The sequence below is a fragment of the Moschus berezovskii genome, chromosome 13 (genome assembly GCF_049115385.1).
Source record: "Moschus berezovskii isolate FMDL1 chromosome 13, NW_MosBer_1.0, whole genome shotgun sequence".
NCBI lineage: Eukaryota > Metazoa > Chordata > Mammalia > Artiodactyla > Moschidae > Moschus > Moschus berezovskii.
In genome coordinates, this window is record NC_142472.1 from 35,891,590 (window position 1) to 35,915,941 (window position 24,352).

General features: G+C 40.1%; 1 protein-coding gene across 14 annotated transcripts in view; it reads right to left on the reverse strand.

Moving 5' to 3' along the window:
- Positions 1–703: 703 nt before the first annotated feature.
- LMO7 (LIM domain 7) overlaps positions 704–24,352 on the reverse strand; it is a 228,959-nt gene continuing 205,310 nt past the window's right edge. For 12 of the 14 annotated variants that reach the window (XM_055426480.2, XM_055426483.2, XM_055426473.2 and 9 more), the window contains 13 exons: positions 23,304–23,364; positions 21,651–21,707; positions 19,746–19,771; positions 19,024–19,128; positions 14,399–14,491; positions 13,567–13,889; positions 12,564–12,629; positions 10,018–10,070; positions 6,873–7,086; positions 5,972–6,250; positions 4,038–4,146; positions 2,835–2,937; positions 704–1,454 (listed from right to left, as the gene is read on the reverse strand). In XM_055426480.2, coding sequence (XP_055282455.2) covers positions 1,432–1,454; positions 2,835–2,937; positions 4,038–4,146; positions 5,972–6,250; positions 6,873–7,086; positions 10,018–10,070; positions 12,564–12,629; positions 13,567–13,889; positions 14,399–14,491; positions 19,024–19,128; positions 19,746–19,771; positions 21,651–21,707; positions 23,304–23,364 — 1,512 coding nt within the window. In that variant the 3' untranslated portion in view covers positions 704–1,431. The remainder of the gene's footprint in view (positions 1,455–2,834; positions 2,938–4,037; positions 4,147–5,971; positions 6,251–6,872; positions 7,087–10,017; positions 10,071–12,563; positions 12,630–13,566; positions 13,890–14,398; positions 14,492–19,023; positions 19,129–19,745; positions 19,772–21,650; positions 21,708–23,303; positions 23,365–24,352) is intronic. The other 2 variants (XM_055426474.2, XM_088842672.1) reach the window with 2 other exon arrangements.

Sequence of the window (24,352 nt, forward strand, 5' to 3'; positions counted from 1 at the left end):
CCAACCAGTCCATCCTAAAGGAGATCAGTCCTGGGTGTTCAATGGAAGGACTGATGCTAAAGCTGAAACTACAATACTTTGGCCACCTCATGCGAGGGGTTGACTCATTGGAAGAGACTCTGATGCTGGGAGGGATTGGGGGCAGGAGGAGAAGGGGACAACAGAGGACAAGATGGTTGGATGGCATCACTGATTTGATGAAAATGAGTCTGAGTGAACTCCGGGAGGTGGTGATGGACAGGGAGGCCTGGCATGCTGCAATTCATGGGGTTGCAAAGAGTCAGACATGACTGAGCAACTGAACTGAACTGAACTGAAAGATGCTAAAGGGAGAAGGAAATGGCAAATCACTCCAGTATTCTTGCCTTGAGAATCCTGTGGATAGAGGAGCCTGGAGGGCTGCTGTCCATAGGGTCGCACAGAGTTGGACATGACTGAAGCGACTTAGCATTCATGCATGCATTGGAGAAGGAAATGGCAACCCACTCCAGTATTCTTGCCTGGAGAATCCCAGGGACAGGGGAGAGTGGTAGGCTGCCATCTATGGGGTCGCCGAGTTGGACACAACTGAAGCGACTTAGCAGCAGCAGCAGCAAAGATGCTAAAAATAAAACAGTATCAGAAAAGCCACACACTGAAACATAATTAAATGTCTTGGAAGGCAGACAAACACAGATACACACAGAAGAAAAGGAGACACTCCTTAAATGCATCAAGCAAGTTTATTTACAAATGCAGTTGTACAGAAAGGCTCACTAGTTTCTGAAGAAAACTTCTGGCATACAAACCATGATAATTTTCATGAATGAAAAGCAGCAGCTTTCTACTGAGAACTGCTTAGCAACAATTCTGGTGAAGAAAATAGAGCTCCCCTCATCAAGGAAATAAAATGTTACATAAGCTAAAAAAAAAAAAATTAACCATAATATTACATAAATGAAAAGAAGGCTACACAAAGCAAATTTGGGAGTGGATTTTAGAGAAATTTTCCATATGGCTCTGCATTAATTTAGTATATTTTATAATAAACAGAGCAAATGCAATTACATATTTATATTAACTATTTCAAATAATGTTTCAGAGTTTGAAAAAAAAAAATAACCCTCCTCAAAACACCACTAGAAAGTCAATCAGATCATTATCAGCCTCAAAAAAAATTTTTTTGAAGTTCTTGTTTTTTCCTGATGCTGAATTCAAAAAGGAAATACTGTACTTTTTGCCACACATCATTAACATCTTATAAATAAACAACAAAAATACAGGTTCTACCAAGACTATAATGCTCTGATGTAATCTAAAGAGGTCAGAAAAAGTGTTATTCTTTTAAAAAAAACAGAGCAAAAGGATGTTACAACATGTATTTATAGTTCTATATCAGCGGCAACCACCTCTTCTTCTATCTGCAACAAGGCTTTCGGGTGGAGGCTGACATCACATGGCGGTTGGCCGTCCAGCTGATCAGGCAAGGAAAGAAGAAAGAAAAGCACTTAGATTCAGAAACACTCGAATATTGCCACTGGGATTCATAGTAGGAATGGCTCAGAGAATGACCCCATGAGGTAGAAAGAATAACTCTGTTACTCACTTAGGATAAAGCTAGGCAAACCCACACTGGGTTAGCAAGTATTTTCTTTGCAAAAATGGGAGTAAAAATTAACTGCTGATACAGAAACAAGTTACACTCAACTCTCTGTTATTTGTCCTGGAGGAGAGAAAAGGCATGGGCAGTTTTTCCATGTTGATTCCAAAAATCAATTATATTTGGCTTTGGAATTTGGACTAAAGAGAGAAAAGCTCACACACATACACACACTCCCCCCATTTCATGCCCAGCCTTGACAGTCTCCAGCCTCAGTGCTGGCATCCAGGAAGGGCCTGGACCAATGGCAAAAGAAGGCTCCAAACACGCTGACAGATAAGAGAGAGTTGACTGGGCTGACGCCATTTCCAAAGCACTCTTCAGAGAAAGGCCGTATAAATACCTCAGAGCTCAAAAGCATATGGTTTTGCTGATACCACTTGTAACCAACACCCTTTCACAATAAGGAAGAAACACATGTTACCAGCATCAAGGCTCAAAATATAAAAAGGAGGAATGGTTGTCTTTATGGAGCTATAAACAACAGGCGATCCAATTACGCTATCCTATATTTTAGAGTACACTTACAGGCAAAAACATGCTTCGACACAAAACAGCATGTGAAGTTTTTTAAAAACCCAGTTTTTTAAAAAAAAATGACACTGAAAGACTATGCAATAAGAATTAATGCTCTCTTTTTAATTTAATGGTATATGTTAATAGGATATGATTATATAGTAACAAACATACACCAACTATTCTTTATTATCCTTTTAAACCACAGTCTTTAAGTTGGTCATATTCTAAATCACATAATCAGACCCACATTGGTAAATAATAGAAATCAGCTAAAAACTATGAGGGGCCAGTCCTTAGCCAAGCAACAGATGAGAGGCTGTACAGAAGATTCATTTTAAGTGACTTGATTTGTATTCTTGAGTCATTAGAAGCTTCTCCAGACTCTGAGCAGACTGAACTGCACTGAACATTGTCCTGACTCCCCAGTTCACATCCGTCTTCAGGCCCTCGGCCCCACACCCAACCCTGTGGAGCTGGAACCTGAGAACTGACCCAATGACCCATTCACTGGACCCTCTATGAGGGGGACTTAGTGAGATTCCTAAAGCCTGGAGCTCTAGGGCAGAGAGCTTGAAGGCGAGCTGGAAGGGGAGCTGGTCATAGGTTCAGGGAAGTACATGGGAACCCGTGTTCTCTGTAAAAGACAAGAAATTTTCTCCCTGATTTGCTCTCTTACATTTGAATCTGAGATAGCAGTCATTGCAGTACAGTTGGTTGTTTCGGATTCTGACTTCGGCTCCTGAGGAAGAGCCTCCGAGGTCACGCTCGCAGGCCACACACTGGGAAACAAACAAAAACAACAGGAAACACCCACACTTAGCTCAAGAATCCTTGGGACACTCCCAAGGGGGGAAAAAAAAAACACAGCAAAATAAAATGCAGTTTCTAAGCTCTTAGAGACATTTCAGCAAAGGGGAAAAAAAAAAAGGCCAAAAGATAATGAGGTTAAAATGAAGCCTGACGGATGAGACATTAAAGAATTCATGAAGCCAATTTTAAGAGCCAAGATTTCATTCTAACTATACCAAAAGAGCAGAAATGATTCACTGATTGGCTTAAAGAAGCTAACGCTTCCTTTCTCCTGGGAGATAGACAAGCTAAAGCACCATGGGAAGGAACTGGCCAAGGGCAAGGAGAGTAAGTTTCTGGCTCTCTGCCCTGGAGTGGGCCATCCGGGTATCCCCATGAGTGTTCACACATGGTGCTTTCCCAAAATACCCATGGCTGGGTATTTTGGCTCCACATGCTCAAAACAGTTTTGACGATTTTGATGATTAAAACAATTTTAATGATTTTGACTCATTCTGTCATGCCAGGAAACAACCTTAGCCAGAGTCAGACAAGCTTATAACAAGTTGAGCTCTGCAGGACTCCAGGATCAACAATCAGAAGTTCTTTCTCTGGCCCAACACAAGTTCAAGAATTAAATAGCTGTGTCTCGAAAGACAGATACTGCAAAATAAGGCAGGTATATAGCCTTACTTCTTTCTTACGTGTAAGAACCCCTTAGCTGCAACTGTAAAAATATATACAATGTAATTTCTTCCACACTCTCCCTATTCAAAGCTAGGTTTCTGGACACTTATAATTTACATCCCCATGCTGTTAATAACCATAGCAGCATGTTAGAGGAAGCATTTATGCACTGTAAACTTTACTTATAGAATCTTAGGCTGGAAATAGGAAGCGCATGGTGCCTCCAGGATCAAGGTTTGAGAAGGCAGCAGCAGTAGGAGGCCATTTGTGATTCCAAGTGCAGTGCGGACTGACAGAGCAGCACCTAGCCTGTTAGTGGTGGGTCCACCCCCAGTGCTCAAAGAAGCCATGCGCTCTCCAAGCAAAGCGTTGCAGGCCTGCAGGCTATTTGGCTTAGTCTCACCTTAAAACAATGCAAATGATAACAAAGACCCAGGGACTCGATGATCATGGCGGCTCCTTTGCCCAGAATGTTATGACAGAAGGAGCACACACGCTTCCCACTGACCGACCTAGACGCAGGATGAGAATGGAAGGGAGGCTTTCATCCATTTCAAACCTCTCATCTAAAAATCACATCTGGTATTAATGTGAACCATCCTTTATGAAAGTCTTTATATATCCATGGGAGGAAAACTTTCACCAGCCGACCAATTATGGCTTGATTATACTGAACCTTGAATGATCTCCACAATGGCTCTGGTACCCTTGACACCTAGTTACAGAAATGAATGATTTCAGTGTCATCGGTCCATTCCGCTATTGCCCTTAGGCCACATCTGTGCTCGGCAAGGTTCTCATGCCCTTCTAATCCAGCCAACATCTTCTTGCCAGGTAAAGCCACCAAAGCACATCCCTTATCATGTTCTTTGCTTATTGCTGCTAAAAGAGCAGCCCCAGCTACCTCCAAGAGGCACTACAAGTCTGTTAAACCTATCATCTCACTTGTATCTTGTCAACCTCTTTCTCATTCACCCAATAATCTAGTTAAACAGAAGCATTTCCTTAGTGCTTTCCTTAATATCTCTGGCTTACTGGACTGCTTCTGAGAAGAATGACATGAAAACTACTACAGCTAGCATTCAGATAGGCATGGCGAGTCTCTACTCTGCTTTGTTTACAAGTCTTATCTCCTCTCCCAGGCAGGAAAGTGAAGGCTACTTCTTATCTTTGCATCCTGCAGGATGGGCAGAGCTCTTCAGTGTCACTGCAAAGGGCATTGCTGTGGAATGTCCCATGTTAGAACACCTTGTGCTCTAGAGAGAGACCTTTTCAGGGCAGAGAAGCCCTTAGCCCTGCCTCCTTTCTGCTTTCCAAGGGCAGGATTCTCAGTAAGTAAACAGGTGCACTCTCTCTCCTCTGCCTTCCCCTGATTCTATTCTTAACTCCAAATTTACCATGAATCCTCATAGCTCCTTCCCTCAATTCAAACTCCGAGACACTCATTTTAGCTGGAATAAAACAAAATCCTTTAGTTGATAGCTTTTAAAAAATCTCTATTAATCATTGTGTTTCTACTTTTCAGTATTTCATCAGCATTACAGGCTGGGAAAACTCCCTTCGGGTCTCAGCAGAAACACTGCTAAATGTGGTTTCATGAAGCCTCAGGGATCTGTGGAGAAGCTACACAGACCTAAAACCCCAATACATGTTGATGTCTGAGCTCTACTCCATATCAAAAAACAAGACGGACCACTCTAACGCTCACAGTTCCCACAGCATATGACCTGCAGAATTCAGCTGATGTGATCTCAGCACGATGCTGACCAGCCAGATAAGAGACAAGCAATGGTTTTGGAAATCAAAAGCCCCAAATGCAATAAATAACTTGAGAATTTTTAAAGCCAGCTTGCTCAAAGTTCCACAGATGATGGGGCTGGGCTACAATGTCCTTTACACTCAGTCCCTAAAAAATGAGTGTATATTACAATCTCATTAAAATAGTCCAACATTTTACAGTACTGCTTTTACTCATCACTTTGCCGTGCATTCAGGAGCTACTGTACGTTTTTATGATTCCACAGCTGGGAACTATTTAGGTCTGTCTGCATCTGAGACACTGACCACAGGCCCAAGTAAATGAGACAGTGGCAGAGTTGTAACATTTTAAAGGCCTCCACGGCTTCATAAGACATCCATAAATACCCTTGGGTTGCCACGGAAAGACATTAAGGAAGCCTTCTGAATTGATCTGGGAAAGGAACACTAAATTTGACACATTCAAAAAGCCTTGTTTTTCATTTTCATTGGAAAGCTTGGACAAGATCTGGGGAAATTTTTAATGAAAACTACCCCTTGAGTCTAAAGAAAGAAAAAGGAAAATCCTAAGGGCCTCACCTGTTGCGTGGCTGGGAGCCTGGCTGCGGAGCCGTGGGGGAATGGCTACGCGGTGCGGGGGACGGGGTGGTGGTCTTCACAGAACCAGCTGAGGGAGGGGGCACGCTGGAGGAGGGGTTCCGCATGAAGGCACGGTTTGATGTGGACAGCAGCTGCGGTGTGGGGCGACTGAAGTCTTGGACGGAGGAAGAGGCATAGACTCCTGATGGCTGACTGAGCCACGGGGACTGTCGCCAAGAATTGGTTCTTGGGGAATCCAAGTTATCGAGAGATTCACCTCTGAAACACAGACAGGATTCATCAGTTTATCAGCAGTGGAAATACTAAACAAAAGTAGCTTCATTTACACCAGATACCTCTGCTTAGTTCACCCTCTCATCTGCTATTAATTTCTATCTACATAGTTTCCTTAAAGTGCAAATACCAGGTTTCCATACTTTGTGAACACCATTTTCATAATTCCAATCTAACCATTATCTTATTACGAACAGAGGCTTCATTTTTTTAAAGTCATCATTCAAGGAAGCACTGAGCACGTCAATTATTTAAATGCCTGAATCACACAGCAGAACTCCACATCCAGCCTCGAAACCTACTAGCCACGTGGTTTTGTCCGCATGCATTCCTTACTCAAGCCATAGCTTCTTTGTGGGAAAGCAGAATTACCATTCCTGCCTCAAGACATTCTTCCTTTATGAAGTGAGATGATGCAGACAAAGTGCCTGCCACGTGTCCATGACAGGTGCCCAATGACATTGGTCTTGCTTCTCTTTCTCTCACAAAATCTTACGTAAGAGAAGAAACGATGACTTCCCTTTCATCCCAAGTAGCCAGCACGCCTAGAAATTAAATATCTGCACCTCAGTACAGAAAGGGAAATCATTCAAAAGATGTCTCACACCTTCTCATAATCCCAGGCAGACAAATAGGCTCTTTGTTGACACTGGAACTGCGCTGTCGGATCCAGCTGTTGTCGTCATAAAGGGAGGTTCTCTTCCTCATTTCTTGGAGGATTTGCTGTCTCTCCAACTCTGCTCCTGATGGCGCTGGTTCCTTCTTCGAGCTCTTCTGTGATGAGCTACTGTTCCCACTTCGGTCTGCGTATCTATTGCTTCCTAAATTAAAAATATCGAAAGCTGCAGGATTAGTGCATTAAAAACAGGGATAGTAATTAAATCTCTAAATACAGTGGAGCCAAAAAAAGAAAGTGACAGTGGGCACACAGGCTCACATTATCAATTCTCAATGAGACCACTGCCTCGGAAGATAAAGCAACAGTCTCTCCTGTCCCTGGAAATTCCAATTCCAGTCCCAGAGGCATACCAGGGGGAAACTCGGGAAAACTAAGGAGCTGCCTAAAAAGGAGACAACTGGTCTTGATTTCAGCAGTATTAAATGACAAACTTCTCATCCAGAAAGTTTCTCTTCCGTTATTTCCTTCCTTCCTAAATTAAAATCAGTCAAGCACCTGTTCATTGAATGCTTGCTGTGATAACTCTGCAAGGGAACAGGACTTTCTATTCTTTCAAAAAACGTACACTCACCCTGGGGAGAGAGCCAGACATAAAGGCATATACCTCCAGCTGACAAGGGACTTCCCTGGTGGCTCAGATGGTAAAGAATCTGCCTGCAATGTGGGAGACCTGGGTTCGATCCCTGGGTTGAAAAGATCTCCTGGAGAAGGGAACGGCTACCCACTCCATTATTCTGGCCTGGAGAACTCCAGGGACTATAGTCCATGGAGTCACAAAGAGTCAGACACGACCAAGCAACTTTAACTTTCTTTTCTTTCCAGCTGACATGGCTCAAGTCTTCATGATGTTAAGACACAGAATAAGTCATGACCAGACCATAGGAATGACAGCATACTCAATCACTGAAATGGCTTTTGTGAAAGTGAAAAATAGCTAAGTAATCCAAATGATGGCTAAGGAATGTTATCAGACTTGTATCTCTTTTAAGAGAACTGACAGAGTGGTAGTTTGGATGTTGAATTTATGAATGACAATTAAGTCAGGTTTTATCCTAAAGGTTTTGTCTCCTTAGATTTGCTGATGAACTCCTGATTTGAGTAAAACATCCATAACTTTGAGGGAACCTCCCCATTTTAACTTGGATTAGGAAATTTCACCTAAGGATTTTTTATCTGATCTCCAGATTCATGGCTATTGTCTTTCAAAATTCACTCTGCCATAGTTTATCTTGCAGGAAGCAATGAGCAAGGCCACCAAAAATTTTTTATACACATCTGTGTTTCAGTTCAGTTCAGTCGCTCAGTCGTGTCCGACTCTCCGCGACCCCATGAATTACAGCACGCCAGGCCTCCCTGTCCATCACCAACTCCCAGAGTACACTCAAACTCATGTCCACAGAGTCGGTGATGCCATCCAGCCATCTCATTCTCCGTCGTCCCCTTCTCCTCCCGCCCCCAACCTTTCCCAGCATCAGAGTCTTTTCCAGTGAGTCAACTCGTCGCATGAGGTGGCCAAAGTATTGCAGTTTCAGCTTTAGCATCAGTCCCTCCAATGAACATCCAGGATTGATCTCCTTTAGAATGGACTGGTTGGATCTCCTTGCAGTATAAGGGACTCTCAAGAGTCTTCTCCAACACCACAGTTCAAAAGCATGTTTACATTGGTACTAAAACACATCTTATCAATTTGGTCAGATTTAGAATAAAATGTTTTCTATTTTAAAGATGCCTTACTGGAATAACCAAGTTTTCCAACAAAATATTTGATAACATCTACTGTGTGCTATTCAGGGGAGAAAATATATGTACAAAAATAGCCAGATCAATAACACAAATCACAAATATTAAGACTATTTCCAAGTCATACCTGTTATTACTAACAGGTCATGTGTTTACTTTCAAATGAAAATATGATCACTGTATGTTAAAAATGGTTCATAGCAGATAGAAGTACTTAAACTTTTAATGGTGACCTCGGGGCACAGCTGGGGAGAACTGGAAATCCAAACAGGTAAGACCAGAGGAACCAGATCAGAAAGCATCTGATAAGTTGGAAAATGAAAGAACAGTTTGGTTATAGTTAAGGGACTCTTACGGGAAAACAACAAAATAGGCCGAAGAGTTAAATTAGGACCAGATAATGAAAGGTTCCCTGTGTTAAGCGAAAGGGGGTGATCATGAAACCTACTAGAAACTATAAATTCTACAAGCTTTAACTCAAGGTTGTAAACTAGCTGCCATCAGACCACTAGGGCCTATGGATATTGTTTGGCTCACAGAGGGTTACACAATTTTTTAAATTCCTGGTCAAACTTCCTTAAAATAAAAATTCAGAGTTTTTTTTTTTACTTCTGTTTTTCAATAGAAAGAGTTGTCAATCACAAGTTTGTATCTTCCCACATGGCAGTGACAAACTGGAACTGGGGAGCAGTCTTCCACTTAAATGGGCATGTCTACCAAGTTCACCTCAATCCTCAGCTGGATCTTCAGTCATTTACATAATTGACCAACACCTTCCTAACTCAAAGCCTGATAATGCAAACTCTGCTTAAAATGGTATTTTTGATTAGTTTTCTTCCCTTAGTTATATAACCTCAGTTATCTACAGTTCACAAATTCACTTTATACTAAAAATATCAGGTTCCAAATTGCTTTTGCCAAGTTAGTGAAATCATCTTTTGAATTTTTTGCCATATAATCATTTACATGTCCAGTTTCAGGTTTATATACAATTTCCCTGGTCCTCTGCAAAAAACTACTGTCCCAATTCTTTGGTGGCAAAATAAAATCCACTATGCCAAACGGTATTAGCATCACTTTGCAAATTTTTCACATAATTTCTAAGCTATCTGTAATCATTTTAATCTTGCAGTACTCCCTCCTTTATAAAGTAAAGCCAAAATAAGCACAAGATAATTCTGCTCTGATATGTAAATGCTAAAAATCTGTAGTATTTAAAATATGTAATCTTAATGAACCTGAAATGTCTTGACTTTAAAAATAGTAATCATAGGGTGTGATAGCATAGCTAAGCAATCATGCTGAAGAATTTTGGAAAAAAATTCACATTTACCATTTTTATTTGTGGGGAAATCGTCCAGTTCAGTAGTAGATCTGGATTTATTCCTAAAACATAGAACACATTACATATATCTCATGAAGAAGTCTTTTCATATTTATGAAGTAAGAACACCAAAAAGATTATTTTTAAAGCAGTTAATTTATTTTCCATGTCTGTTGAGAGCCATATTTATTTTCATATCAAGTAATTTTTCATGTTGTACAAACTAGCAGAAAATGGTGACATCTCTAAAGAGAAAAGAGCATAATGCTAGATACAGACAGGAGCATATGACAATCCTCTCAGTTCGATGGCAGTGGCATCCTATGACTTTTTGGAACGACTTGAATACTCTGACCCTCTTCTCTACCAGATATCAATCTTACCAGGCTATATGAAGCATCTATCATCAGACAACCTAACATCAGACTGTCAATGCTTCCTCCATGCTCCCAAGGGTTAAGAAGTCAACTTAGGGTACTACTCTGACACAGGAACTCATCAAATGCCATCCTAGTATTCCAAAGAGGTGCTGGAGCACACTGGCATAGGCAACTTCTGAAATGGCCCAATTCTCTGATGGTAAACTTGGGTCAATATATCAATACATGCTCATCTCATTCTCCCTTTCTGGGTACAATTGCAAATACTAGTAATAATAATGAATAATAATATAGAATGTGCATTATCATATATATATGCACGTTTATAACATATTAATACAACATATAATTACGTGTAACACAAAATGTATCATAACTGTTAGCAACATTTATGAATTAACATAGTTAATTCCTATTAACATCGGAAAAAATGCTTTTAATGTATGATGTCTAGCTATACTCCTTAATGCTTCTGCTGCTGCTGCTGCTGCTAAGTCGCTTCAGTCGTGTTCGACTCTGTGCGACCCCACCAGGCTCCCCCGTCCCTGGGATTCTCCCAGGCAAGAACACTGGAGTGGGTTGCCATTTCCCTCTCAGTTCAGTTCAGTTCAGTCGCTCAGTCGTGTCCGACTCTCCGCGACCCCATGAATCACAGCACGCCAGGCCTCCCTGTCCATCACCAACTCCCGGAGTACACTCAAACTCATGTCCACAGAGTCGGTGATGCCATCCAGCCATCTCATTCTCCGTCGTCCCCTTCTCCTCCCACCCCCAACCTTTCCTAGCATCAGAGTCTTTTCCAGTGAGTCAACTCGTCGCATGAGGTGGCCAAAGTATTGCAGTTTCAGCTTTAGCATTAGTCCCTCCAATGAACATCCAGGATTGATCTCCTTTAGAATGGACTAGGGCATGCTTTATCACAACCGCCTAGAATATTTCATATTTTCTGGGATTCCTTAAGTTTCCTTTCTCACCAATCTAATTATTTTCTCAAGGTAATCAGCTACATACATGAAGCTTATTTAAATATGTAAATAAATCATATCTTTAAAAAAAGAAAGACATTTTAATGATCTAAAGTTATTCAGAAACAATGACTGTAAATAAGGTCATCCATCACTAGAAATTTTTTCTAGCTTAATGTCAGCTCATTACTACCTTTATGTATATTCCTTTTCTTTTCCCTTTCTAGTTTCGAGTCCTATTCAGTCATCCTGATTGCCTATAGAGATGAGTCTTCCCCTATTTCTAAGATAAACTTGCTAAAGAAATTTTAGCTGTGAAAACACAAATAGTCATATAATGGATATATACAGACTTTTCAGAAGTCCTAAGTGATCTCAAGAGTGCAAAGCATTTTTAAAATTACTTTAAAATATCAAATTTAATGTTTTAGGAAATGTATAACTTTTCAGGTATCTGAAATCCACTCTTCTTTCCCTGAAACTGACCAGTAGTTCTCATCAGACTAAGGAAAAGTCTACAAGGTTCATTTCAGATGTCTGAATAGCACATTCAGTAAATTCACACTATTGCTTATAACTCCTTTAAAATAAATCTTCAGGTAGATTGCAAAAACGAACACACTTTTTCTGTGTCCCTTCTGATAGCATTGTGGCTCCTCCCACAAACGTAGGGTTCTTCTCCTCTCCGTGAACTTGGGCTGGGCTTGTGACTTTAGGTAACAAAACGTGGCAGAGCAATGGTGTGCCAGGTCAGATCTTAGACTACAAACTGCCTTGCATTCTTCCTCTCTTTAATTCTCTCTCTTTTCTCTGTCTAGCCACATGTGGAGGAGACTGCACTGGCTTGCTGGATGTTGAAAGACACATGGCCCAGTTGCTCTCATTGCCCCAGCTGACAGCCAGTCAACTCCCAAAGCAGAATTGCTTAGTAAACTGGTGGTAGATACACTAGGAATCCAGTCAACTAAAAGAACCAGCAACTGAGTCTAGTCCAAAATGCTGACCCACAAAATCATAATCACGTCACCAAGTTTAGGGGTAGCTGGTTACACAGCAAAAGCCAGTTGATACAAAGATCAATCAGCAGGATAACTCTGTATCCCATTAAAGAGCAAGAGTTAACATAGTCCTACAAAACACTTACACAAGCCCTCAGATATTCATCTGAAGCCAATTACTCCTACCAAATTACAATTGAAGTTCTACACACCTGTCACTAGGAAGCAAACCTGAAGATTCTTCTTCTCTCTTTGGTATGTCATAGGAATCAATAGGCCTAAAAGATGGAAAAGAAGTTTATGGTCAAAATGTTAGAATTTAATGCCTTCTCAGAGTTTAAGAAATAAATAACAAAATAATGTTATTACCACCTCTTTCTCAGAATAGACCATTCTCAGAATGGTCTCTGAGTTGAAAACTAAACAAACAGAAGTATTTTAATCCATCTCTACAGAAAACAGAGACCCACTACCATCAATAAACATTTGCAATTCATTCATCCTGCAAACATACACTGATTGCCTGCTATGTTTCAGTGCTATTCCAGGACTGGGCTGGTAAACAAAACAAACTTATTGGCCTCTTAATACATTTTAGTGGGATGGGCAGGTTAACAGACGAGTTAATAGATGCATAATGTAAAGCAGGCAAGTGCATACTGGAGAGAAGGGGTGAGGGAAGAGACATGTATTTCAGGTGAGGTGTTCTTCAAAGTCTGACAAGGTGACACAGGAGCAGAGACTTAAAGAAAATGACTGAGCCACACCAGCATGTAAGGGAAGCCTTCTCCAGATACAGGGACTAGAAAATGTGAAAGTCTCAGGGCAGAATGAATTGGACATTTGTATGGAAGGAAAAGGAGCGCACTGTGACTGGAAGCAACCAAGTGAGGGAAAGAGTGGCAGGAAGCTGGGTCGACCAGAAAGCCAAGATGCAGCTCACCCAAGGTGCCTGGGTTTCGGCACGGGTTTTAGATGATGTTGTGATGTGACAGGGAGTAACAGGGAAACTCGGAGCAGGAAGTCAGGTGACAAGCTCAGACTGACAATGGAAAGGGTTCACTCTGCCTGGGTTCCCCTGTGTAGAGGATGGACGGTGGGGAGCAAGAGGGCCGAGTAGGTGACTCTGAAGTCGGGAACGGATATGGCTGTATCCATTCAACTAAGCCAAGACAACTGAAAAACCACACGTGCCCTGTGGCCGTGGAGACAGACCTTCTGTACTGGTATATTTTGATGGAAGTTTCCCTCTCTTTCTCCAACTGGCGCTTCTGCTCTTCCGCTTCACGCCGCTTCTGCTGCTGCTCTTCCTGGTACTGCTGCTCCTTCAGCTTTCTCTCTCTCTCAAGAGTGAGCTGTTCCTGCTGCTCCTTCCCTGGGTCCTCACTCGCGTCTTCCTCCTGCTGCTGGTGGGGCCCCATCGCTTCCTCTGCCCGGCTTCCTTCCTTGTCGGAAGACTTGGACTCCTCACCCCTGGTGGCCAGGGCAGGCTCCCGGGCAGTCAGAGAAATGCTATTTGAGTTCAGGACCATCATTTCCTACAAGAAGAGAAGAGGGAGAAGAGAAACCCGTCTAACTCTGTGCCTTTCTATCATTCCACAAAGACATGTCTATATTCAGTTTTAAATGATACTTATTGTAGTTGGCCCAGAATTCCACTTGAAATAATATATATAGTTTTATAGCTCATTCACATTGTTGTATGGAAGAAACCAAGACCAATAATATGCTCTAATTAAAAATGTTCTAAAAAGATTAAAAAAAAAAGTTTTATCACAGACAAAATCACATGTGGGGAGTGGAGCTGTAATACAGAAGAGGAAGGCGCACTTAAAGCCTACTGATAGGATTGCTTGGTAACACAGCAGAGCAACTAGGAGAAAGGCTGAAACATCAAAGCAAAATTGTGACAAACCACAGCCTGGCACATTGAGAGAGCGACGTAAGTGAATGTGTAACCAAAGCCATGTGAAACGGGGTAGTCCATTTTACAGCCACTTTCAGCAACAAGGTAGGGAAGAAAGAAGATGACAAGATCCAACACTACCTCATTCAAGTACTTGGAATTCTCTCTCTCAGCCTCCTGCTTAGCCCTCTGCCACTCTTCCCTCAGTTTTTCCTGTTCTCGTTGATATTTTTCCTATAAGATGAGATGGCATATGAATTAATTAATATGCTAATGATATTAAACAATCCCTTATTTGGATTTTGGCCACTTCTACCCTCTACCTCCATATTTAAAGACAGAGACATTGATTTAACCAATCAGATTTCCATCACTAAAGCAGAAAATAGCTCATACTGAGCTAAAATGCAGATAGGGAAGAGTAGACATGGAGAACTGAACCCATATTCACCTTTTCCCATGGCTGTAATTCATGGAAGCCCCCAGCTAACTGAGAGGGGCACTGAATTACTCTGCAATGGACCGAGCGTACAGTGTATGTGGGTAGGTCCTTACAAATCTACAGACCTCTCATGAATAAGAAAAGCCACAAAAGGATGATGCTACATTATCTAAAAATATTTGTTGTTGTTCAATCGCTAAGTCATGTTTGACTCTTTGCAACCCCACAGACAGGGGTCTCCAGGCTCCTCTGTCCTCCATTATCTCCCAGAGTTTGCTGAAGTTCATGTTCATTGAGTTGGTAATGTTATCTAACCATCTCATCCTCTGCCACCCACTTCACTTTTTGCCTGCCGTCTTTCCCAACATAAGGGTCTTTTCCAATGAGCAAGCTCTTTGCATTAGATGGTCAAAGTATCAGAACTTCAGCTTCAGCATCAGTCCTTCCAACGGATATTCAGGGTTGATTTCCTTTAGGATTGTCTGGTTTGATCTTGCTTTACAAAAGTTTCTCAAGAGTCTTCTGCAGCACCACAACTCAAAGCATCAATTCTTGGGCGCTCAGCCTTCTTTATGTTCCAACTTTCACATCCGTACGTGACTACTGGAAAAACCATAGCTTTGACTATATAGACCTTTGTCAACAAAGTGTCGTCTCTGCTTTTTAATATGCTGCCTAGGTTTGTCATAGCTTTCCTTCCAAGAAGCAAGCATCTTTTAATTTCATGGCTGCAGTCACCATCCACAGTGATTCTGGAGCTCAAGAAAATAAAATCTGTCTCTAGTGGTTGTGGTGGTGGTTTAGTCGCTAACTCATGTCTGTCCAACTCTAGAGACCCCATGGGCTGTAGCCTGCATGCTAGGCTCTTCTGTCCACGTGAGTCTTCTGGCAAGAATACTGGAGTGGGTTGCCATTTCCTTCTCCAGGGGATCTTCCTGACCCAGAAATTTAACCTGGGCCTCCTGCATTGCAGGCAGATTCCTTACTGACTGAGCTATAAGGGAAGACCCCTGCAAGGGAAGTCGCTGCTTCCACTGTTTCCCCTTCTATTTGCCATGAAGTGACGGAACTGCATGCCATGATCTTAGTTTTTTTTTTTTTTTAATTTAAAAAAGAATTTTATTAAAAAAGCACAAATGCAAAGAAATGAACAGAGGAAAATTTATGCGTCGAACCTGGACTGGTCACTTATGATAATATACAATTCCATTCTCTCCAATCATTCCACCTTCACCCTCTCCCACAGAGTCCCAAAGACTGTTCTAAATGCCTATGTCTCTTTTGCAGTCTCTTATACAGGGTTCAGGTTACCATTTTTCTAAATTCCATATATATGCGTTAATATACGGTATTGATGTTCTTCTTTCTGGCTTACTTCACTCTGTATAATTGGCTCCAATTTCATCCACCTCATTAAAACTGATTCAAATGCATTCTTTTTGATGGCTGAGAAATACTCCATTGTGTATATGTACCAAAGCTTTCTTATCCATTCATCTGCAGATGGACATCTAGGTTGCTTCCATGTCCTGGCTATTATAAACAGTGCTGCAAGATCTTAGTTTTTTAAATGCTGAGTTTCAAGTCAGCTTTTTCACTGTCCTCTTTCACTTTCATCAAGAGGCTTTTTTGTTCCTTTTCACTTTCTGCCATTAGAGTAGTAACATCTGCATAACTGAGGTTACTGATATTTCTCCTGGCAATCTTGATTCCAACTTGTGATTTACCCAGCCCAGCATTTTGCATGATATAGTCTACATATAAGTGAAATAAGAAGGTTGACAATATATAGCCTTTTTGTACTCCTTTCCCAATTTTGAACCAGTCCATTGTTCCATGTATGGTTCTAAATGTTGCTTCTTGGTCTACATATAGGTTTCTCAGGAGACAGGTATGGTGGTTTGGTATTCCCATCTCTTTAAGAATTTTCCACAGTTTGTTGTGTTCCATGTAGTCAAAGGCTTTCATGTAGTCGATGAACCAGTAGATGTTTTTGTGGGACTCCCTTGTTTTCTCTGATCCAACGAATGTTGGCAATTTGACCTCTGGTTCCTCTGCCTCTTCGAAACTGAGCTTGTACATTTGGAAGTTCTTGGTTCACGTACTGCTGAAGTCTATCTTGACAGATTTTGAGCATAACCTTGCTAGAATGTCAAATAAGCACAATTGTACAGTAGTTTGAACATTCTTTGGCATTGTCCTTATTTGAGATTGGAATGAAAACTGATCTTGTCTAGTCCTGTGGTGCTGCTGAATTTTCCAAATTTGCTGGCATACTGAGTGCAGCACTTTCCAGCATCATCTTTTAGGATTTGAAATAGCTCAGCTGGAATTCTGTCACCTCCACTAGCTTTGCTTGTAGTCATGTTTCCTAAGGCCCACCTAACTTCACACTCTAGAATGTCTGGCTCTAGGTGAGTAACCACACCATCATGGTCATCTGGTCATTAAGATCTTTTTTGTATAGTTCTGTTCTGCTTCTGTTAGGTCCCTACCGTTTCTGTCGTTTAGTGTGCCCATCTTTGCATGAAATGTTCCCTTGGTATCTCTAATTTTCTTGAAAAGATCTCTAGTCTTTCCCATTCTATTGTTTCCTCTATTTCTCTGCATTGTTCACTAATGAAGGCCTTCTTATCTCTCCCTGCTATTCTCTGGAACTCTGCATTCAGTTGGATGTATCTTTCCCTTTCTCCCTTGCCTTTCACTTCTCTTCTTTTTCAGCTATTTGTGAAGTCTCCTCAGACAACCTGTTTGCCTTCTTACATTTCTTTTTCTTTGGGATGGTTTTGGTCACTGCCTCCTCACAGTGTTATGAACCTCTGTTCACAGTTCTTCAGGCATTCTATCAGATCTAATCCCTTGAATCTATTTGTCACCTCCACTGTATCATCTTAAGGGATTTGATTTAGGTCATATCTGAATGGCCCAATGGTTTTCCCTACTTTCTTCAATTTAAATCTGAATTTTGCAGTAAAGAGCTCATGATCTGTGAGCCACACTCAGCTCCCGGTCTTGTTTTTGCTGACAGTATAGAGCTTCTCCATCTTTGGCTGCAAAGAATATAAGCAATTTGATTTCAGTATTAACCAACTGGTGATTTCCATGTGTAGAGTCATCTCTTGGTTTGTTGGAAGAGGGTGTTTGCTATGACCAGTGTGTTCTCTTGACAAAACTCTGTAATCCTTTGCCCTGCTTCATTTTGTACTCCAAACTTGCCTGTCATTCCAGGTATCTCTTGACTTCCTACTTTTGCATTATAATCCCCTATGCTGAAAAGGACATCCATTTTTTGTGTTAGTTGTAAAAGGTCTTGCAGGTCTTCATAGAAATGGTCAACTTCAGCTTCTTTGGTCTCAATGGTTGGGGCACAGACTTGGAATACTATAATGTTGAATGGTATGCCTTAGAGATGAATCAAGATCATTCTGTCATTTTTGAGGTTGCCTCCAAGCACTGCATTTCAGACTCTTTTGTTGACGATGAGAGCTACTCCATTTCTTCTAAGGGATTCTTACCCACAGTAGTAGATATAATGCTCATCTGAATTAAATTCACCCATTCCCATCCATTTTAGTTTGCTGATTCTTAAGATGTCAAAGTTCACTCTTGCCATCTCTTCCTTGACCACTTAATTTGATTCATGAATCTAACATTCCAGGTTCCTATGCAATATTGTTCTTTACAGCATTGAACTTTATTTTCACCACCAAACATATCCACAACTGAGCGCTGCTTCCACTTTGGCCCAGCGGTGTCATTCTTTCCAGAGCTATTAGTAATTGTCCTCAGCTCTTCCCCAGTAGCATACTGAACACCTTCCAACCTGGGGGGCTCATCTTCTGGCATCATATCCTTTTGCCTTTTCATACTGTCCATGGGGTTCTCCAGGCAAGAACAGTGGAGTGGGTTGCCATTTTCTTCTCCAGTGGACCAGATTTTGTCAGAACTCTTCACTGTGCCCCATCTGCCTTGGGTGGCCCTATGCAGCATGGCTCATAGCTTCAGTGAGTGATGCAAGCCTACGCAGCATGGCTCATAGCTTCAGTGAGTTATGCAAGCCCCTTTGGACACAACAAGGCTGTGATCCATGAAAATGGCTAAAAATATACCCAGGGACTAATAAATAATTTTAAAAGGATGACTCCAGAAATTTTCAAAACAGAAAAGTATTTCATACAAAACATGCTACATATCAAAAGATTTGTGAATTATGTGGTTATTGGCTTTTCATTTTTTAAGTTGCTTCTTAATACCAGTTGACACTGAGCAGGAGAAGCTCTTAAAGCAGGTGTAGTTCCTGCTGATCCACTCTACCCTGCTCTACCTGAAGAAGTCGGTCTTGCTCCCTCTGCCATCTCTCCTGCCGCTTCCGCTCCTCCTCTGGATCCCAGGCCCAGCGACTTGGGGCACTGATGGTTGGGACTGGAAGCTGACAGGTTACAAGAGAAGAGGTACAAACCAAGAAGAATATGTTACTTCATGAAGTCATCTACTGAAGTACGTTTGCATTCATGAATTATTCAGATCACCCTTGGCCTATGTTGTACCAAAGGAGAATGGGCTTTATATTTCAAAGTAGGTCTCTTAACACAAATGGAACTCACGTAAGAAACAGAAAGAGATTCACAAGCATAGACAACAGACTCCTGGCTGCCAATGGTGAGGGGGATGGGGGAATGGGTGAGTACTGGATTGGGAGTTTGGGATTAAAAGATGCAAAGTGTTTTATATAGAATAGATAAGCGACAAGGTCTCACTGTATAGCACAGAGAACTATATTCAATATCCTGTAATAAATCATAATGGACAAAATATAAAAAAGAACTTATATACATATAAATGAATCACTTTGCTGTACACTGGAAATGAACACAATATTATAAGTCAACTATACTTCAATTAAAAAAAGGTCTCTTCATGTTGGAAAGGTCATTCCTGGATAAACTCTCACGCAGCTTAAAGTAACAATAAGTGATGCTACTGTGCACTAGTTCAGCCTCACCCAAGCCTCTTAGTTTATTCCAAAACCAAATGAAGACTACTTACATCAGGAACCACAGAATCGGAGCTTCCTATGTTACAGCATGTGGGCAGGGAAAGAATAAAAAAACAATGTAAGTCGTCATTTCTATGAAATAATTCCCTTCAGAAAGTTGTATCACTAAGCTGGTTCTATGCCAGTATACTAAGTGACATCAGTAGTTTTCAAACAGTAAGTTTCTCTCTTTAGTTCCATCTGTTTGTCACCTATCTTCAGAATTCAAAGCCAATGAAAAAGATCAACAGTGAATGCCCAAGTTACAGCCCAGCTTGAGGTGCTAGGGCAGAGATACAGGTATATTTCTAAGGGGTTTCAGGGTTCTTTTATTAATAGGGTGAATAATATTCTCATAGCCTAATAGAAAAAATTGAATTTCAAATATTACAACATTTATAGAACCCAATATTTTTACTCATTGCTATTCAATTACACTGTGACAGGTTTAAGTCACATTTTTCAGGGCTTATTGCCAACGAGCTACTTTTCTGAAATAAGTCACCAACAAACATGTTCATGAAATATTTCCCTTTCCTTGCCTATTATTTGAAATACAAAGATTCAGACTTCATGTGTAAAGTTATGGGCAGAAGGTCATTCTTTTTATTCTTAGGGGGCCTACATAACTGTGTTTGCCTGAATATAGCACAATGATTATAAACATGTAAGCAAATTTCATAAAATATATTCTCATACTGTATTTTTTCATTTTTCCTGAAACCTCAGCTGTCAGATTATTCACTTACACAATGAAATTTTTCAGAAAACTGCTTTGAAATTTAGGAAAATATTCTTCCCTAAAACAGTCTGTTGAGGAAAAGTGAGTGAAAATTACAATGGAGAAAGAAAAGGAATTACTTTATTTTAGCCAATTTGAACTAGGAGTATCATATGGTTTCAATTAAATTACCACAGAAAAATTGGCCTTGAACAAAAAAATGTCAAACCCACTAAGGATACTGACACAAATAGACCCTTGCATGTGCAGAGCTGGTAAGCTAGTTCTATTTATGGTTGAAAAGAGATCTTAATTCATGAAAAGTGCCTGCGAGGAGATTAACACAAAATACACAGATCCAGTAAGTATTATGTTATAAGGCAAGTTTGTAAATCTTATAGATAATCTTAAAAGTAAGAAACAGTGGCATTTTAGACACCAATAGCACACTCCCTCTTGACTGTGCCATTGCATCTCAAATGTTGGATATTACTTTTAAGTTCTTGATTGCAAAACACAGAGTTCAAACTGCAACCACGAGACAGCGCATGAGACGAACGTGAACGGGGAGGGAAAGCCACATGCAAAGCATCCTGTGAAGCAACACTGCCTGACTACACCAACACAGCTAATGTCAAAGCACACTTGCTGACAGGTGTGTCCAAAATTTACTTTTAATTTATTTCAAAGTCAACATAACAGTCCTAGTAACATTCCAAAGTCATCACCCTAATAGCACTCAACAATTCTGCTGTTTATTCAGAGCTTTTTCCATAACCCAAAATTTGATGTTTCAGGAGTTGGTCAATTGCATGTTGGTGTAATCTAATAGTATGCAGTTTGTAGGAAGCATTAAGGCATACATGAAATTTCTCATTTCTCACTGTCACCCAGTGCAAGAAGTGTGTGTTTAAACAGCATCTCAATTTTTTTTTTATTAACAACAACAACAAAAAAAAAAAACTTCAGAGGTATACATAGGACACGCAAAGACCCATTACCACAGAGGTAGACCCATGAACTGTAAGAAAAGCCTGATGACCCTAGGGAAAGAATGGAAATGGGTTATATTGCTTGGTCATAATGATGGCCGAATTGAAGAGGCTCAGTGCCGAGCACCACAGACTTATCAGGAGAGAGTGAAGAGTGGGAACAATTCCATGAAAGTACATGAATTGTTAGCTTGGCAGTTTACCTTGTTCAAAAAACTGTGATCGCCTTTTTAAGTTTTTCAAAGAAATAGGTTCAGAGGCTAGTTGAAAAATACAAAAAACAAAAAAGTATATCAATATCATGTCATTCATTTTAATCTCTCACCACTGGAAAACTAAGTGATACTTGATACATTTTTCCAATCTGCAGCAATATTATTTTTCAAGTGACAAAACTGATAGCCATAGAAGACAGGGGTTATTTCAATGCACAAAGACACACACAGTTTTAGTAGTCTATAACTACATTCAAATTAGTAACAGGAACTAATATTTTGATTAATAAATTTTAGCAGCTGGCATCATAGTTTCATAGAAGTGAAGTACTATCTTCCATGCCAGATCACACAGCTTTAGGGAAATGGAAATTAAAATTTTTTGCTTAGGCTAACCAATTCAAATTCTCAAGTATAAGGAGACTTGTTTGTAACTAAGAGCTTCATAATAAATAGAAGTTTTTAAAAAGGAACTAAAAAATGGGGAGAACAAGAAAATAAAAAATATCCAGACAACAATTTTTTAAAAAGCTACAATTAAAACATTCTTCTTAACTAGGCTTCCCTGGTGGCTCAGATGGTAAAGAATCTGCCTGCAGAGCGGGAGACCTGGGTTCGATCCCTGGGTCAAGAAGATCTCCTGGAGAAGGGAATGGAAACCCACTCCAGTATTCTTGCCAGGAGAATTCTATGGACAGAGAAGCCTGTCCATGGGGGTGGCAAAGAGTCAGACACAACTGAGCAACAGACACTAACTATTTTGCTCTAGTTTCCAAGATCTTATAACATTAACTTTAAAGAGGAAAAAAGCAAATGGAGTCACTTTCAGCTATCATAAGTTAAATACAAAGATAAATAATCAATAAAGGAAGGGAAATTTATAAACTTGGTTTGACTTTGACATCAGATATTATGAATGGACAAATGCAGACTCAAAATCACCAAACCCCTGAGAAAACCCAGCCCTGTGCCTGACAGTCTAGTTTCATGCTAAGAGAAGCTTCGACTTCTTTGGGTTTCTCCCTGCCTATATGGACCAGACCTTTCTTATTTACTTTGTCTGCCTAAGCCACAGCACACAACATGTGGTAGCTCAGTTATTTGTAGATGGACAGGAGAAGGAAAGGAGTGGTAACGCCATACTACAAAGTTTCCCTAGATGCTATGTGTCTGCTTTTTTCATTACAAATGGGTATTTTTTTTTCCTAACAATCGTTATTGCCACTGGCATTTCCCTATTACTAGGTGCTTCCAAGCTTGACCCTTTGACAACAATTTAAGGGGGAAAGGAAACCTCACGCACTGTTTCATATTTAACTAAGATTCCCCTTGCCAGCACACCATAGCAAGAAGGCTGATGGCCTCCAGAAAACCAGTCTTTCTTATTTGGATTAGACACATAGGTGCTCAGAGCTCCTGCAGAGGCTGCCAAAGCTTTGTTTGCAGTTCCTGGACTATTCAACATTGCAACTAAATGCCCTTCTACCTGGCTGCAATTGGATCTGTGTGCTAACCTTTGAGTTTCAACTTGCACTGGATCAGTTTTGCTTTCACTCACAGCTATTAATTTTTATAATAGCAGAACTTGCGTGCAGTGACTTTTCCTATATCTTAAATGTAAGCTATAATGGTAATGTTTACCTTTTGATTCAAAAGTATTGCTTTCATCACGAATTCCATTGATTTCTCTTGATTCAGTATTCTAGAAAGGATAAAAATGGCAGTTAACATTCTCTCCAGTTGGACACTGGGCTTAAATAATCCATTTCTCATCAGTAAACATATCTGCTAACAAGATGAGCTTTTCAGGATATTAATATATTCCTTATAGCCTTTAACATATAATAGAAATGTAACTTTTTCATTGTTTTTTAGGAGCTGTGGAAAATTAATGACTAACTGCAAGCATGAATGGCTTTAAGTTCGACCAGTCATTAATTTTCCAAGAAACATGATGGGCTAAATAACCATTTGTCCATTTGCTTTACTTTTGTAAGTAAGTAACACAGTCATATAGAACCCTCTAACATTTAAACCTTTCTTATACAAGGTTGCAGAATCTCCTTATTAGACAAAAGGAAGCATCTTGGGATAACAATAATTATATCTAGGGAGTCAATGTAAACACATTTATTTGAAAATTTAAATTTAATTATTACTTTGATACTTAGAAAAATACTTACATTCTAATTACTTTTAATCAATGTAACTGAGCATCTCTTAACTACATATGTAATTCTACCCATCAAATTCACCCACACAAGAACTAAAACTGCTTCATGAGGTTTTTAAATTGCACACAATTACTATACTTATTTTACCAGTAAAGACTAAGGAAAGCATAGAAAAGTTACAGCGTATAATTCTACATAATTAACTTCTTCAAATTCACAACAATCTGAGAGATGGGTATAATGATGAACGGTTGGTAAGAAAAACCTACAAAAAATCACTGTGGGATCTTTAGATTATTTTCATTATATAACTCACTATTACTCATAATTATTCATGAGTAATGCCTTACGATTTTCAAAGATATATTTTACTCTCATTACTATAAATTACCTTATTAATTACCTATGTTTTTAAAATAGCATCAAAATTGTTCAAAGAAAGTAAATTCCTCCCCCACCTCCAACACACTTCCTATAGTTGCTATGCTCTACCCAATACTAACACTTCTCAAAATA